Source organism: Coregonus clupeaformis, chromosome 2, assembly GCF_020615455.1.
Source record: "Coregonus clupeaformis isolate EN_2021a chromosome 2, ASM2061545v1, whole genome shotgun sequence".
Lineage (NCBI taxonomy): Eukaryota > Metazoa > Chordata > Actinopteri > Salmoniformes > Salmonidae > Coregonus > Coregonus clupeaformis.
Genome location: NC_059193.1, coordinates 24663423 through 24680961, shown reverse-complemented (window position 1 = coordinate 24680961; position 17539 = coordinate 24663423). Strand labels below are relative to the sequence as shown.

Sequence of the window (17539 nt, the reverse complement as noted above, 5' to 3'; positions counted from 1 at the left end):
AGAACAGAGCTACAGTGTCTTAGACTTGCTTTCAATGCGAATAACAGATCTATAACTACATTTCTATGTTGATTTGGTTGGATCGCCCAAAACGTTACATATTGCAGCTTTAAATGAGGAAAATTTTGTTTACTTTCTGAATTGACTGGAATTGAATTGGAATTGACCTCAACCTGAAAGGGAGTACATACCATACCTTATCAAATAACATTGCAGGCTTACAGAAACATAACCCCCCTCCTTACTACTCCTACACTACCCTTCACCTCTCTTCCATTTCACCCACACAGATAGTAACGACTCTTATTTTTTCACTCAGGTTTATTATTAGAAACTAGCATCGTCCATGTGAAGCAACTCACTTGAGGCGTCCGTCGAAGTGGGCGGGTGTACCAGGCACGATGGTCTTGATGAAGAAGGGCTGCTGTCCGTGGCTTTCTTCATAGCCACCCACAATGCTGAAGCCCCAGCTCTCCTGATTGGTCTTCAGCAACACGATGTTACGGCACCAGTGCATGTGACTGTAAGGAGGAGGAGGAGGAGAGGAAATGGACAAATTAGATCCTCAAAAGTGTCAGCGTGATTTCATAAGCACAAAATTAAGACTTCCATGTTTTAAATGGCCACCTGAAACAATTGATAGGGTACTTTTATTTCATAAGCACGAAATTAAGACTTCCATGTTTTAAATGGCCACCTGAAACAATTGATAGGGTACTTTTATTTCATAAGCACGAAATTAAGACTTCCATGTTTTAAATGGCCACCTGAAACAATTGATAGGGTACTTTTATTTCATAAGCACGAAATTAAGACTTCCATGTTTTAAATGGCCACCTGAAACAATTGATAGGTACTTTTATTTCATAAGCACGAAATTAAGACTTCCATGTTTTAAATGGCCACCTGAAACAATTGATAAGGTACTTTTATTTCATAAGCACGAAATTAAGACTTCCATGTTTTAAATGGCCACCTGAAACAATTGATAAGGTACTTTTCTTCACTCTGTACAGAACATTATCACTCATTATGACACAGATGGATGTGAACTGAAGGCATGCAAAGTTGAGATCATGCAAAGTTGAGGTGAGTTATTTTCCAAACCAATGATTAGAATGTGTTTACCTTGGCAGACCCAGCCAGTGGGTCCACAGCGGGGCCCAGTTGACATCATCCTCCCTTTGGTTCTCCACAGACTCCATTTCCTCTTTGGCGGCCTCCCCCTCCCCCTCGGGCTCCTCTGAGATGGTCTGGATGACCCTGAGGACTACCTGGGCGTGGGCCGTCTGGGCCTTCAGCACCGACACCGCCTCATTGTAGGTCAGCTGGGTCAGATCCACGCCGTTGATGCTCATCAGGACATCCCCTAGGCAACCGAAACCAGAACCATGTCAAGAGATGTAGCCTCTGCATGCAAAGCTGACCTTACATCAAAAGGTCTTCCGATTAAATGTGCAAGAGGTATGCATATTGTCTACCTCATCACTAACAGAATTATCCCCGTAGGCATTTAAATCTGAACATGAGCCATGCTACATGGGGTCAAGGTATGGAATGAAAACTGTCATGTGGTTGTAGGAAAGCATAGATCACAGGTGTACCCGTTTTGATAGTGCCGTCTCGGTGCAGGCAGCCGACAGGCTGGACACTGGTGATGTAGATGGGCAGGCGGCTGCGGCAGTCCCTCCCACCAGCGATGGTGATACCCAGGGAGAGCCTCGGTTCCTTCTTCAGACTCACCGTCTTCTCCTGGCTGGAGAAGCCCCCTGGAGGATCCTGGGAAACAACAGGAAGAACCCTTCATTTGCTTTACATTCATGAGGTGCATACAGTAGTCCATTCAGATTGACTTCCTGTTCTTAAGATCAATACTACTTCATAATAATTATTTCTGGCCAACAGAGAAGACTGGCGTCAAAGAAAACATGCACAATTTTCCTGACTCTGCATCCCTTCTGGGCTGTGCCGCCCATCATCTTCCCCTCTCCATTTCCTACAAGTGAGATGGGTCTTTTGACTTAATTGACCTTGTGAAACCGCTTGTCCAAACCAATGTGAGGCAGCATTTCAGATGCAGCTGCGGACTCAAACCCAGAGGTAATGTGCAAGGATCGACAATTGGCTCTCGTTGCGGAGCACACGTGTCAAAATCCACGGCTCCTGCCAGCTTCCTTGTTCTCTCTCTCTCTCTCTCTCTCTGGAGTCTGTAAACCTTCAGAGGGGACTGGGGGAGGGGAGGAGGGGAGGGGAGGAGGAGAGCCCTCCCTCTTCCTCCCCCCAGCAGGGAACCGTCCCCCCCAACAACACTCAAAGCCTGGGCTCTGCAGGTGAAAGCTAACTGTCAACAGCTTTGATCCTCTGCCACCCAAAGCAACAAACAAACAAAACGTGGTAGTGGCCCCACAGCGGCAGAGTGAGGCAGCACCCTGGGCCTTTTGATCAGGAGTGAGCAGGCCCCAGAGAAGGGCTTTCATCTCTGGACCAGGGACACAGGCGTCTGTCTGCTCCCAAGGCCCCTTTCACCTCTGTCTGAGTGAGGAGGGCTTCTGTGGAAGTGCTAGGTAGTCTGGACTGGTGACAGAGGGCTGGGATGGGACTGTGGTGCCATGATTACCTTTACATTATGTAAACATGACAGGCTCTTAGGATCATGTGTGTACACACTAACTGACACTAGCATACACAATACTAACCGAGATATACAGCAGTTTGTAGTACAGTGATTTGTAAGTTCTAAACATCGGGGGAGGAGACTGTTTACCTTCATGTAGGTGGAGGGGCGTCTGAAGTACTGGGGTTCTGGAGCCCTCCTGGCCACTCGGCCCTGCCCCTCTCCCCCGCTGCCCCCCTCCTCCTGGGGCTGCGGCTGCCTCATCACCACAAAGTTCACCCGCACCTCACTGGCCTGCAGACACACACATTATATACACATATAGATCAGGCCTCACATTCATTACACAGCCAGCAAATCAATCCTGGGAACCTCTGCTAACATGAAAGTCAATGTTTCCTTAAGGGATTATAATGAATCCTATTTCCATTCTTTGGTCTCCATCAAATAGCCGTGCTGTAACTTGTCAACATAAGACATACCTGTATGATCTGTGCAGCGCTCTCTGGGGTGCCGTGTCTCAGGTCTTGCCCGTTGATGGCCAGCACCTTGTCATTGTTGCATAGTTTCCCGTCCTTGGCCGCCAGCCCCCCCGCCAGCAGGTCCAGAATGAAGATCCCTGTCTCGTCCGACTTGCGGATCAGTTTGATACCTAGCGGGTCCGAGCGGTCCCTCTTCACCAGCGTCACCTGGATCACCGTGCCCTGGCTGTGGGCAGTGCTGTGGGGACTGTGAGAGGGAGGGGAGGTGGTGGGTGTGATGGGGGAGGGGGGCGGGTGGTGCTCGAGACCAGGGCGTTGTGGGTGACGGGGGTTGAAGCCCTTCTCCTGCGTGACGATGAGTCTGAGCAAGGGACATGGCCGCCGCAGCATGGAGATGGCCCAGCCGTGTGGGATAGAGGCTAGGCTGATGCCATTCACCTAGAAAACACAACACCACATGGTCAGTAACACTGTCACTGATACAGCAGCCCTCTGAAACACTGCAGGTGGACTAAATATACAAAGTATCAACAGCTGTGGGAAGTGACTGGTCCCTGCGCTGATGTATAGTGGAAATAAAATACTTTTTTCCTCTTCAAGATATAATTCAAATCCAATCAAATGTTATTTGTCACATGCTTTGTAAAAACAACAGGTGTATACTATGAGTGAAATGCTTACTTACGGGCCCTTCCCAACAATGCAGAGAGAGAGAAAAAAAATGTATACAAATAATAACACAAGGAAAAAATACACAATGAGTAATGATGACTTGGCTATATACACGGGGTACCAGTACCGCGTCGATGTGCAGGGGTACGAGGTAATTGAGGTAGATATGTACATATAAGTAGGGATAAAGTGACTAGGCAACAGGATAGATAATAAACAGTAGCAGCAGCGTATGTGATGAGTCAAAAGCGTTAGTGCAAAAAGGGTCAATGCAGATAGTCCGGGTAGCTATTTGGTTAACTATTTAGCAGTCTTATGGTTTGGGGGTAGAAGCTGTTCAGGGTCCTGTTGGTTCCAGACTTGGTGCATCGTTACTGCTTGCTGTGCAGTAGCAGAGAGAACAATCTATGACTTCGGTGGCTGGAGTCTTTGACCATTTTTAGGGCCTTCCTCTTACACCGCCTGGTATAGAGGTCCTGGATGGCAGGGAGCTCGGCCCCAGTGATGTACTGGGCCATACACACTACCCTCTGTAGCGCCTTATGGTCGGATACCAAGCAGTTGCCATACAGGAGGGGACACAGCACGCACCCCTGAGGGGCCCCATGTTAAGGATCAGCGTGGCAGATGTGTTGTTGCCTACCCTCACCATCTGGGGGCGGCCTGTCAGGACGTCCAGGATCCAGTTGCAGAGGGAGGTGTTTAATCCCAGGGTCCATAGCTTAGTGATGAGCTTGGAGGGCACTATGGTGTTGAATGCTGAGCTGTAGTCAATGAACAGCATTCTTTTAGAGGACTTCCTCTTGGCCACAGAGACAATTTTTGCTGTTTTAAAGCTAATTATCTGCAATTCTACACATTTTGCCATGGGGCAGAGAGAACATTTAACAGTTTTAATGCTAGTTTCTTGCAATTCTACACTTGGGGCTGAGATAAAAATGTCTGTTTCAAAGCTAATTTTCAGCAATTTTCCACATTTTGCCATGGCTTATGCTATCTGAGACACTCAAACATTATAACAAAATCAATGGGGACCCCATGCCATGCCATTTTTAGAACTTTAGATTATCCCTGTCTAGTTTTTATTTAGGCGATTGTAAGGTCTCCAATATGTTCTTGTAAAAACTATATTGCTCTATTATATTTTCTACATACTTTATATCTGGTTTTAGTCATTTAAGTTTACACTGAAAACGTTTTACCATCCCGAAAATTATTATTAAAATTAAACTAAAAAAACATGTATTTTAGTTTGTAAAAATGTTTTGCAGTGGCGGCCATGATTTAGCAGTGGATGTGCGCCGCTGCTAAATGCATATAGGGGAAACACTTATCTTTGGCATGTCTAGTCAAAAACCGCAGGTACCTCGATTCATGTTGGTTGATGCATTGTATTGAGGCATTGTACCGACCTCCGGTAGAATAGACGTACAAAATAATTTTAGAGCAATTCCAGCTTTACAAACATTTTAGTCATTTAGCAGACGCTCTTATCCAGAGCAACTTACAGTTAGTGAGTGCATACATTTTCATACTGGCCCCCCGTGGGAATCGAACCCACAACCCTGGCGTTGCAAGCGCCATGGTCTACCAACTGAGCCCTTCTTAAAATCAATGGATCAACTCAAGGGGAAGCGAGAGATTCAATTGCAACAAATTAGGAACGCAATCTCTGCTCCTTCACACATACAGTATCTCTTTATAGCCACTAGCCGTCCACAAAAGAGCCAAAAAGTGGGGGGTTATATTACTGCTCCCGAGGCAGCCAGTGAGGTTAGATGAGAGGTGTTTTCATTCCAAATTCCACATTTTTGATTGGTCAGCCCCGAGGAAGAGATGGGCTCAGGCATTGTCCTGCACCCCTGCCAGAGTAGAGAGTGAACTGGTCCGTCAGCTCAGTTTACTGTGGCACCGTCACATTCCAGGACAGCCGTGGGAGGAGAAATCCAAGGAGGAGAGAGGGAGCAAGATCGTGGGAAGAAAGGAAGCTGCATCTTTGTGAAACCCCCTTAGACATACTATCTCTGTTCCCTAGATCTACCCTCTGGATGGAAACCAGGTGAATGCATTGTATATTGTTTACATCTGTTTTGAAATAGTTCAGGATCTACTCTCCACAATGTATCACTTTGAATAAACCCTTAACATTTTGATAGGTCACATTACTCTACCAACTAGTGTCCACCGTCATTTGTTGACACAAACAAAAGGCAAAATGGAACCAAACGAGAACCATACTATCAAGAGAGTGGAGTTACAGTGTCATCAGAAAGTATTCACACCCCTTTACTTTTTCCACATTTTGTTGTGTTACAACCTGAATTTAAAATGGATTAAATTGAGATGTTTTGTCACTGGCCTACACACAATACGCCGTAATGTCAACGTGGAATTACATTTTTCGAAATTTCTACAAGTTAATAAACAATGAAAAGCTGAAATGTCTTGAGTCAATAATTATTCAACCCCTTTATTATGGCAGGGCTAAATAAGTTCAGGAGTAAAAATGTTCTTAACAAGTCACATATTAGGTTACATGGACTCACTCTGTGTGCAATAATAGTGTTTAACAAGATTTCTGAATGATTATCTCATCTCTGTACCCCACACATACAATTATCTGTAAGGTCCCACAGTCGAGCAAAGAATTTCAAACACAGATTCAACCACAAAGACCAGGGAGGTTTTCCAATGCCTCGCAAAGAAGGGCACCTATTGGTAGATGGGTAAACATTTTAAAAGCAGACACTGAATATCCCTTTGAGCATGGTGAAGTTAATAATTACACTTTAGATGGTGTATCAATATACCCAGTCACTACAAAGATACAGGCATCCTTTAACCACAAGGCCAATGGTGACTTTAAAACAGTTACAGAGTTTAATGAAAAACTGAGGATGGATCAACAACATTGTATGTAGTTACTCCACAGTACTAACCTAATTGACAGTGAAAAGAAGGAAGCCTGCACAGAATAAATATTCTAAAACAAGCATCCTGTTTGCAACGAGGCACTAAAGTAATACTGTATAAAGCTATTAATCGTTAAGGACTGGGGAGTTTTTCAGGATAAGAAAGAAACCTAACGGAAATCCTAGAGGACAAATCTGGTTCAGTCTGCTTTCCACCAGACACTGGGAAATGAATTCACCTTTCAGCAGGACAATAACCTAAAACACAAGGCCAAATCTACACTGGAGTTGCATACCAAGAAGACAGTGAATGTTCCTGAGTGGCTGACCTAAATCTACTTGAAAATCTATGGCAATACCTAAAAATGGTTGTCTAGCAACAGATCTTGAAGAATTTCGAAAAGAATAATGGGCAAATGTTGTACAATCCAGGGGTGTAAAGCTCTTAGAGACTTACCCAGAAAGACTCACAGCTGTAATCACTGCCAAAGGTGCTTTTAAAAAGTATTGACCCAGGGTTGTGAATACTTACACTACCAGTCAAAGGTTTGGACACACCTACTCATTCAAGGGTTTTTCTTACAGAATAATACAGAAAACATCAAAACTATGAAATAACACATATGGAATCATGTAGTAACCAAACAAGTGCTAAATAAATCAAAATATATTTTATATTTGAGATTCTTCAAATAGCCACCCTTTGCCTTGATGACAGCTTTGCACACTCTTGGCATTCTCTCAACCAGCTTCATGAAGTAGTCACCTGGAATGCATTTCAATTAACAGGCATGCCTTCTTAGAAGTTAATTTGTGGAATTTCTTTCCTTCTTAATGCGTTTGAGCCAATCAGTTGTGTTGTGACAAGGTGTGCGGGGGGGGGGTATACAGAAGATAGCCTCTTAACAGCTTTTACCCCCAAGCCATAAGACTCCTGAACAGCTAATCATGGCTACCCGGACTATTTGCATTGTCCCCCCCACCCCACCCCCTCTTTTACGCTGCTGCTGCTCTGTTTATTATCTATGCATAGTCACTTTAACTCTACTCTATGTACATATTACCTCAATTACCTTGACTAACCGGTGCCCCCGCACATTGACTCTGTACCGGTACCCCCTGTATATAGTCTCCCTACTGTTATTTTATTTTACCGCTGCTCTTTAATTATTTTTTATTTTTAACTTACCTATTTTTTACTTAAAACTGCATTGTTGTTTAAGGGATTGTAAGTAAGCATTTCACTGTATTTGGTGCATGTGGCAAATTAAATTGATTTGATGGAGTGCTGCATCAGATGACCTGGCCTACACAATCCCCCGACCTCAACCCAATTGAGATGGTTTGGGATGAGTCGGACGGCAGAGTGAAGGAAAAGCAGCCAACAAGTGCTCAGCATATGTGGGAACTCCTTCAAGACTGTTGGAAAAGCATTCCAGGTGAAGCTGGTTGAGAGAATGCCAAGAGTGTGCAAAGCTGTCATCAAGACAAAGGGTGGCTATTTTAAGAATCTCAAATATAAAATATATTTTGATTTGTTTAACACTTCTTTGGTTACTACATGATTCCATATGTGTTATTTCATAGTTTTGATGTCTTCACTATTATTCTACAATGTAAAAAATAGTAAAAAGAAAGAAAGAACCTTGAATGAGTAGGTGTGTCCAAACGTTTGACTGGTACTGTATGTAAATTAGATATTTCTGAATTTCCTTTTCAATAAATTTGCCCAAATTAAATAAAACAAATGTTTTCACTTTGTCATTATGGGGTATTTTGTGTAGATTGGTGAGAATTCAGGCTGTACCACTACAAAATGTGAAATAATTCAAGGGGTTTGAAGACTGTACAGTTGAAGTCGGACGTTTACATACACCTTAGCCAAATACATTTAAACTCAGTTTTTCACAATTCCTGACATTTAATCCTAGTAAAAAGTCAGTTTTAGGTCAGTTAGGACCCCCATTTTATTTTAAGAATGTGAAATGTCAGAATAATAGTAGAGATAATTATTTATTTCAGCTTTTATTTATTTCATCACATTTCCAGTGGGTCAGAAGTTTACATACACTCAATTAGTATTTGGTAGCATTGTCTTTAAATTGTTTAACTTAGGTCAAACGTTTTGGGAAGCCTTCCACAAGCTTCCCACAATAAGTGGGTGAATTTTGGCCCATTCCTCCTGACAGAGCTGGTGTAACTGAGTCAGGTTTGTTGTCCTCCTTGCTCGCACACGCTTTTTCAATTCTGCCCACACATTTTCTATAGGTTGGAGGTCAGGGCTTTGTGATGGCCACTCCAATACCTTGACTTTATTGTCCTTAAGCCATTTTGCCACAACTTTAGAAGTATGCTTGGGGTCATTGTCCATTTGGAAGACCCATTTGCGACCAAGCTTTAACTTCCTGACTGATGTCTTGAGATGTTGCTTCAATATATCCACATAATTTTCCTTCCTCATGATGCCATCTATTTTGTGAAGTGCACCAGTCCCTCCTGCAGCAAAGCACCCCCACAGCATGATGCTGCCACCCCCGTGCTTCACAGTTGGGATGGTGTTCTTCGGCTTGCAAGCCACCCCCTTTTTCTTCCAAACATAACAATGGTCATTATGGCCAAACAGTTCTATTTTTGTTTCATCAGACCAGAGGACATTTCTCCAAAAAGTACAATCTTTGTCCCCATGTGCAGTTGCAAACCGTAGTCAGTTTTTTTTATGGCGGTTTTGGAGCAGTGGCTTCTTCCTTGCTGAGCGGCCTTTCAGGTTATGTCGATATAGGACTCGTTTTACTGTGGATATAGATACTTTTGTACCTGTTTCCTCCAGCATCTTCACAAGGTCCTTTGCTGTTGTTCTGGGATTGATTTGCACTTTTCGCACCAAAGTACGTTCATCTCTAGGAGACAGAACGCGTCTCCTTCCTGAGCGGTATGACGGCTGCGTGGTCCCATGGTGTTTATACTTGCATACTATTGTTTGTACAGATGAACGTGGTACCTTCAAGCGTTTGGAAATTGCTCCCAAGGATGAACCTGACTTGTGGTCTACAATTTGTCTGATTTATTTTGATTTTCCCATGATGTCAAGCAAAGAGGCACTGAGTTTGAAGGTAGGCCTTGAAATACATCCACAGGTACACCTCCAATTGACTCAAATGATGTCAATTAGCCTATCAGAAGCTTCTAAAGCCATGACATCATTTTCTGGAATTTTCCAAGCTGTTTAAAGGCACAGTCAACTTAGTGTATGTAAACTTCTGATCCACTGGAATTGTGATACAGTGAATTATAAGTGAAATAATCTGTCTGTAAACAATTGTTGGAAAAATTACTTGTGTCATGCACAATGTAGATATCCTAACCGACTTGCCAAAACTATAGTTTGTTAACAAGAAATGTGTGGAGTGGTTGAAAAACAAGTTTTAATGACTCCAACCTAAGTGTATGTAAACTTCCAACTTCAACTGTAAGTAGAGACCACCACCAGACACCATCACCACCAGACACCATCACCACCATACACCATCACCACCATACATCATCACCACCAGACACCATCACCACCAGACACCATCACCACCACCACCAGACACCATCACCACCAGACACCATCACTAACAGACACCATCACCACCAGACACCACCACCACCACCACCCCCACCAGACACCACCATCTCCAGACACCACCACCATCAGACACCATCACCACTAGCATGTAATCTTCAATAGCCTTTTGGCCCATTTACAACCAGTACCGTAGAGAAAAGGTCACTAGACTACGTGTCATAATCAGCCCTTTCTGTCCAAGAAAAGAAAACATTAAAAAAAAACAGACAGAGCCTGTCTGCAATCATGTGCACTTTGGCCTTCCAGAAGAAGGGACTCTGCCTGAAACGGTGACAGTTCACCAATGACCGTTTCATGGGGCATACTTGGACAACACATCTCTGCCACACCTGTTTCCATGGAGCCAGAGACCAGGGCCGTTCCTCCTGAATATCTGCCTTCCCACCAACAAATGCCTCTATTGACTGAGGATCATGGAAACCCAAGGGAATAGTTTTTTTTTTGTGGAATATCCTGACTGTATAGGTCAAAGCTTCCCAACAAGCACAATCTACACAAAGTACAGCCATTACCATCGTTAAGGTGATCATTTCAAAGTATACGGCTACAGCACTAAAGCTACATAACAGGATGGGATGGAGGGGAGAGGACTGAACATATTTTCCAGGGGACCTATTATCCCTCTTATTTACAGTGAGGAACCTGGCTCACCTCCAGAATGTGGTCCCCTGGGGCCAGTCTGCCGTCGCGGGCTGCCAGTGAGTCACGGATGATCTCCTGGATCACTATGTTCCCCAGGGGCGTGTCCTTTCCTCCCACGATACGCAGGCCCAACTCCTCTTCCTGCTCCTCCCGAAACATCTCCACCACGTTGGTTTCGGCCACCAGGCTGGACCGCAGGGGGGTCTCTGTGGAGAGAGGAGGGGATGGACATGGTCGTGGAGGTACACATGTTTACAAACAACCTGAGACATACAACCTGACACACACACACAGATTCATATATGCTCAAACACATCATCAATGGTCCATGGTTGCCTTTCTGTAACGATCCCGGCAGTCTGAGTCGGGTCCTGTCTGTGGACTAGTTGTTATGTTCGTGATCTCCAGTTTCCCGAGGGTTCTGGAACGCTCCGGGGAGCTCTCTTGATTTCCGCACCTGCATCCCATCAGCAATCTGCGCACCTGGTCCTGATCATCACCCTTCTTAGGCTCTGGCCTAACATCCATTCCTGCCGGATCGTTAGCCATGAACAGTAGGTTTACCAGAGTATCAGTCTTAGAGCCTAGCGTTAGTTTTGTTGTTTTTGCACCTTGTTGGTTTGTTGCTTACTTACCCCCGTTTTGTTCCATCTGCAGTCACCCGTCCGGAACCTTCATCCAACCTCTGCCTGGTGGTCGGCGGCTGCCGACCCAGGATGGGATCAACCACTGCACCCCCAACAACTAATCAACGCCGCCCGCTCTGTTCCCTGGATTATTCAGCATCACTCTTGAACTTGTAAATAAACACTCACCTTCGTTTCAACTTACCTTGTCCTGGTCTGCTTCTGGGTTCTGGCTTAGCAACTCGTGACAGAACGATCCGGCCAGTAATGAACCCAGCGGACCTGGACTCTGTTCGCCATGCCATTACCCAGCAGGAGAAGATGTTGGGCCATCATAGCACGGTACTACAGGAGATCGCGTTGTCAGTTCGGAACCTTTCTACCGGTCTGACGGAGGTCCAGAACCAACGCAAGTGTCCGGTGGAAGATCCACTACCGGTTTCACCCATCTCGCCTGCCGCTTCTGAAGCTGTGTCCTTCCCGTGAGCCCAAGGTTCCGACACCGGATAAATATGAGGGGGAGCTGGGAAGATGCCGTTCCTTCCTTATGCAGTGTGGATTAGTGTTCGATCTACAGCCCTACTCTTATGCCACAGACAAGGCTAGGGATAGCCTTTGTGATTGAGTTGCTGCGTGGTCGAGCGCTGGAGTGGGCTTCAGCCGTTTGGGAACGACAGGATCCCTGCATGGCTTCATACCAGGGGTTCACGGCCGAGATGAGGAAGCTCTTCGACCATTCCGTCCGAGGGAGGGACGCAGCTAGGCGCCTGTTTTCGCTTCGCCAAGGAACTGCTAGCGTGGCCGACTTCGTGATCGAGTTCAAGACGTTGGCTGTGGAGAGTGGGTGGAATGAGGAGGCTCTGCAAGCGGCCTTTTACCAGGGTCTGTCGGAGCAGCTCAAGGATGAGTTGATCTCCTATCCGGAGTCTAGTGACCTGGACAGCTTGGTAGCCTTGTCTATTCGGGTGGATAATCGAGTCCGAGAGCGAAGGAGGGAGAAGCAATGGGCTCCGTCCCAACCGATCAGCTTCTCAGGTTCCAGTCGGGTCGTCAAACTGCGCGGCTCGCTAAAGTTGGGAGGACTTTTAGCGAGCCAGTTTCGACCTCTCAATACCTCTGTCAGACCCCGTTTCCCGGCTACCCTTATGAACAGGAATCAGAGCTTAGCGATTAACGCTTTTATCGATTCAGGTGCCGATGGAAGCTTTCTAGATGCCGAGTTGGTGGAACAGCTGGGGCTTTCCAAGGAGCAATTGCCGGAAGCCATTGAAGCTACCACTCTGGACGGCAGTAGTCTGGCACGTATCACGATGAGGACTGAACCGGTTAAGATGCGGTTGTCGGGGAATCATTCTGAGATGATTTCATTCTTCATTCTGCCGTCTTCCCAGGTTCCTCTGGTCCTTGGATACCCCTGGCTGAAGGAACACAATCCCACGTTCGATTGGGTGACGGGCAAGGTAACGAGTTGGAGCCTTGATTGTCATGCTAACTGTCTCAAGACTGCCTGCCCCCATTCGGTTCCCAGTCAGGTGATTGAGGCTAAACCCCCAGATTTGTCCCTGGTTCCCGAGACATATCACGATTTGGGGGAAGTTTTCAGTAAGCAGAAGGCTCTGTCACTCCCTCCCCACCGACCATATGATTGTGCCATCAACCTGTTCCCTGGAGCTGTCTACCCCAAGGGAAGGTTATACAGTATCTCCCGACCTGAACGTGAGGCTTTGGAGACCTACATCAAGGAGTCCCTAGCTGCTGGTCTCGTTCGTCCCCTCGTCATCACCCCTGGGGGCAGGATTCTTCTTTGTGGGTAAGAAGGATGGCTCTCTTCGACCGTGTATTGATTATCGGGGGTTGAATGACATCACGGTCAAGAACAAGTATCCCCTGCCCTTGATGAGTTCTGCCTTCGACTCCTTACAGGGTGCTACGGTGTTCACCAAGCTAGACCTACGCAATGCGTATCACATGGTCCGGATCAGAGAGGGGGACGAGTGGTTGACGGGTTTCAATACACCGATGGGTCACTTCGAGTATCAGGTGATGCCGTTTGGACTGACCAATGCTCCAGCGGTATTCCAGAGTATGGTGAACGACGTCCCTGAGAGATATGATCGGTCTCTTTGTGTTTGTTTACCTGGATGACATTCTGATCTTCTCGAAGGAACCTTCCGACCACGTCCAGCATGTCCGGCAGGTTCTGCAGCGATTGTTGGAGAATCGCCTGTTCGTGAAGGCCGAGAAGTGCGAGTTTCACGCCCACACGACATCCTTTCTCGGGTACATCATCTCCAGGGGAGAGATTAGGATGGACCAGGAGAAGGTTAGAGCGGTTCTGGAATGGGCCCAGCCCGGTACGAGATTGCAGCTCCAGAGATTTTTTGGGGTTTGCGAATTTCTACCGCAGATTCATCCGGGATTACAGCCGTGTGGCCGCTCCGTTAACTGCCTTGACTTCCAGTATCAGGACCTTCAAGTGGAATCCGGAGGCGGATCGAGCGTTTCTGGATTTGAAGAGGCGATTCACCAACGCACCGATTCTCTCTCAACCGGACACGGCCCGTCAGTTCGTCGTTGAAGTGGACGCGTCTGATGTGGGGAGTTGGCGCCATCCTGTCGCAGCGATGCTCCACGGACAGTAAACTCCATCCCTGCGCCTACTACTCTCGTCGCCTTTCGCCTGCGGAGAGGAATTACGATGTGGGTAACCGGGAGCTTCTCGCGGTGAAACTTGCCTTGGAGGAGTGGCGCCACTGGTTGGAGGGGGGCGGAGCAACCGTTTATTGTCTGGACTGACCACAAGAATCTTGCTTACGTACAATCGGCTAAACGTCTCAACTCCCGTCAGGCCAGGTGGGCGTTGTTTTTCGGACGATTCAAGTTTTCCCTGACGTTCCGACCTGGATCTAAGAACGGCAAGGCGGACGCCTTGTCCCGGATGTTCTCCAAGACGGAGGAGAGTGGGTCCAAGACCGAGACAATTCTCCCCCGGAACTGCGTCGTGGGAGCAGTTATGTGGAAGATTGAGGAGGAGGTGCTGGCGGCCCTTCGGACTCAGCCCGGTCCCGGTAACGGTCCACCCGGTCGGTTGTTTGTGCCTGAGTCGGATTCGTCCTGCTGTCCTCAAATGGTCCCACGCCAGCAAGATGGCTTGTCACCCTGGCGTGGCTCGGACAATGGCGTTTCTTCGCAGACGTTTTGGTGGCCTGCCATGGCCGAGGATACTCGGGGTTATGTTGCTGCCTGTCCAGTGTGTGCGCAGAATAAGAGTACCAATCGGCCCAGCTCTGGACTACTTCACCCCCTTCCTATTCCCCGGCGACCATGGTCGCATCTGGCCCTGGACTTTGTCACTGGGTTGCCCGCTTCTGAGGGGAACACGGTCGTTCTGACTATCGTGGACAGATTCAGCAAGTTCGCCCACTTTGTGCCTATTGCCAAGCTTCCCTCTGCCTCGGAGACGTCCGAGATCCTGGTTAGGGGAGGTTTTCAGGGTCCACGGGTTGCCCAGTGATATCGTTTCCGACCGTGGCCCTCAGTTTACCTCTGCTGTCTGGAAGTCCTTCTGTTTGGCCATTGGAGCTACAGTCAGTCTCACATCTGGTTTTCACCCCCAATCTAATGGTCAGGCGGAGAGAGCCAACCAGAAGATGGAATCCACGCTACGCTGTCTGGCCTCTTCCAACCCCACCTCCTGGGTCTCTCAGTTGCCTTGGGTTGAGTATGCCCACAATACTCTCCCTACATCTGCCACTGGGATGTCTCCCCTTCCAGTGCCTGTATGGCTACCAACCTCCCTTGTTCCCTTCTCAGGAGAAGGAGCTCTCAGTGCCTTCTGTTCAGGTCCATATTCGTCGTTGCCACCGGACCTGGCATCGGGCCAGAAAAGCACTCCTTAGAGTTTCGGACCGTATCAGCTCCAGGCGAATCGTCGCCGGATCCCCGCTCCCACCTACACCATCGGAGATAGGGGTCTGGTTGGCCACACGGGATCTTCCTTTACGGACTGAGTCTAGGAAGTTGTTACCGAAGTTCATTGGTCCGTTTGTGGTGGAGAAGGTGATCAATCCGGTGGCAGTTCGACTCAAACTCCCGAGGACGCTCAGAGTCCATCCCACCTTTCATGTCTCCTGCCTCAAGCCTGTTTTCCTCAGTCCTCTGTTGCCTCCTCCGCCTCCTCCTCCTCCTCCTCGGATGATCGGAGGTGGTCCTGCCTACACGGTGCGTCGCATCATGGATTCCAGACGGCGGGGCCGGGGTTTCCAGTATCTCGTGGACTGGGAGGGGTATGGTCCTGAAGAGAGGAGTTGGATTCCGCGGCGACAGGTCCTAGATGCTGACCTCATCAGTGACTTCTACCGCCTCCATCCTGGCGCTCCGGGGGAGTCCGCCCGGTGGCGTTCGGTCGGAGGGGGTACTGTAACGATCCCGGCAGTCTGAGTCGGGTCCTGTCTGTGGACTAGTTGTTATGTTCGTGATCTCCAGTTTCCCGAGGGTTCTGGAACGCTCCGGGGAGCTCTCTTGATTTCCGCACCTGCATCCCATCAGCAATCTGCGCACCTGGTCCTGATCATCACCCTTCTTAGGCTCTGGCCTAACATCCATTCCCTGCCGGATCGTTAGCCATGAACAGTAGGTTTACCAGAGTATCAGTCTTAGAGCCTAGCGTTAGTTTTGTTGTTTTTGCACCTTGTTGGTTTGTTGCTTACTTACCCCCGTTTTGTTCCATCTGCAGTCACCCGTCCGAACCTTCATCCAACCTCTGCCTGGTGGTGGCGGCTGCCGACCCAGGATGGGATCAACCACTGCACCCCCAACAACTAATCAACGCCGCCCGCTCTGTTCCCTGGATTATTCAGCATCACTCTTGAACTTGTAAATAAACACTCACCTTCGTTTCAACTTACCTTGTCCTGGTCTGCTTCTGGGTTCTGGCTTAGCAACTCGTGACACTTTCATTGTGTGTCCGATTCCAACACACAACCCTAGTTTTCAATCAAGTAGGGCGAGTGGCAACTTATTCCCCAAGAAACACTCACAATGAGGTAATCATTTCTGTGATATCAATCGGCAGTTGCCAGGTAACTTTGTTTGATGGACTTCGTTCCACGGTACTGGATTACAAAATGCCTCAAGGGGTTCTACCAGACAGAGGTTAGATTGATACCAGAGGAGGCTAGTGGGAGGAGCTATAGGAGGACTGGTTGATACACGTTCTGAAGGTTCAGACGATGATTTGGCCCGAGTGTCTGAAATCCAGGGGCAAAATTAACGATGTCAGCAATACTCCTCCTCTCCATCTTTGACAGCTCTCTTGCCAAGAATGGCCACATCAAAGGGGTTTTGGGTTTTCCCTAAAGTCAACACAGCTGCTAAACTGTTTCCGCTCACTTCCTTTCCCTGGGTGCTTTCATAAACTCCTTACACCTTCGTTGACCCAATTAACACTGATAGGGCTGTTACGGTGACTGTATTACCGCCACACCGACGGTCACGAGTCATGAAGGCAGTCAAATTCCACGTGACCGTTTAGTCACGGTAGCTAGGCTTCTCCATACACTGATGCTGCTGATGGTCATTAGTAGCCTACCAAACTTGCTAACTACCTGGTCCTCAGCACTCTATTTTCCCTCTAACCACTCTGACATCAATGCAAACGTAATCTAAAATCTAATCAAACACTTAACGAGAGCCCATGAGCTCATGTTGCACAACATTTCTATAGGCTATGCAATTGCGTGAAAAAAACAGAGTGCTGGCCTCTATTAAAAAGAGGTGGATCCCATCAGCTTTCTATTGGCTAGGAATACTATATTTATTTCTCAACTTTCCTAATATTAAGTACATTGCTTTTCTTTACAACAGGAGTATAGCCTACCTGGCTGGCATGAAAATGACCCACGGGAAAAGCGTCCTCCATTCGCTTTTTAAGTGCATAGATGATATGTATTTTTTCCCCTGCC

The 17539-nt window shown here is 47.3% G+C and overlaps 1 protein-coding gene across 2 annotated transcripts in view; it reads right to left on the bottom strand.

The window, feature by feature from the left end:
- LOC121532033 (ligand of Numb protein X 2-like) overlaps positions 1-17539 on the bottom strand; it is a 31773-nt gene that overhangs the window by 2120 nt on the left and 12114 nt on the right. For both annotated transcript variants that reach the window (XM_045227068.1, XM_045227069.1), the window contains 6 exons: positions 10960-11156; positions 3097-3534; positions 2765-2908; positions 1605-1779; positions 1129-1369; positions 363-521 (listed from right to left, as the gene is read on the bottom strand). In XM_045227068.1, coding sequence (XP_045083003.1) covers positions 363-521; positions 1129-1369; positions 1605-1779; positions 2765-2908; positions 3097-3534; positions 10960-11156 — 1354 coding nt within the window. The remainder of the gene's footprint in view (positions 1-362; positions 522-1128; positions 1370-1604; positions 1780-2764; positions 2909-3096; positions 3535-10959; positions 11157-17539) is intronic.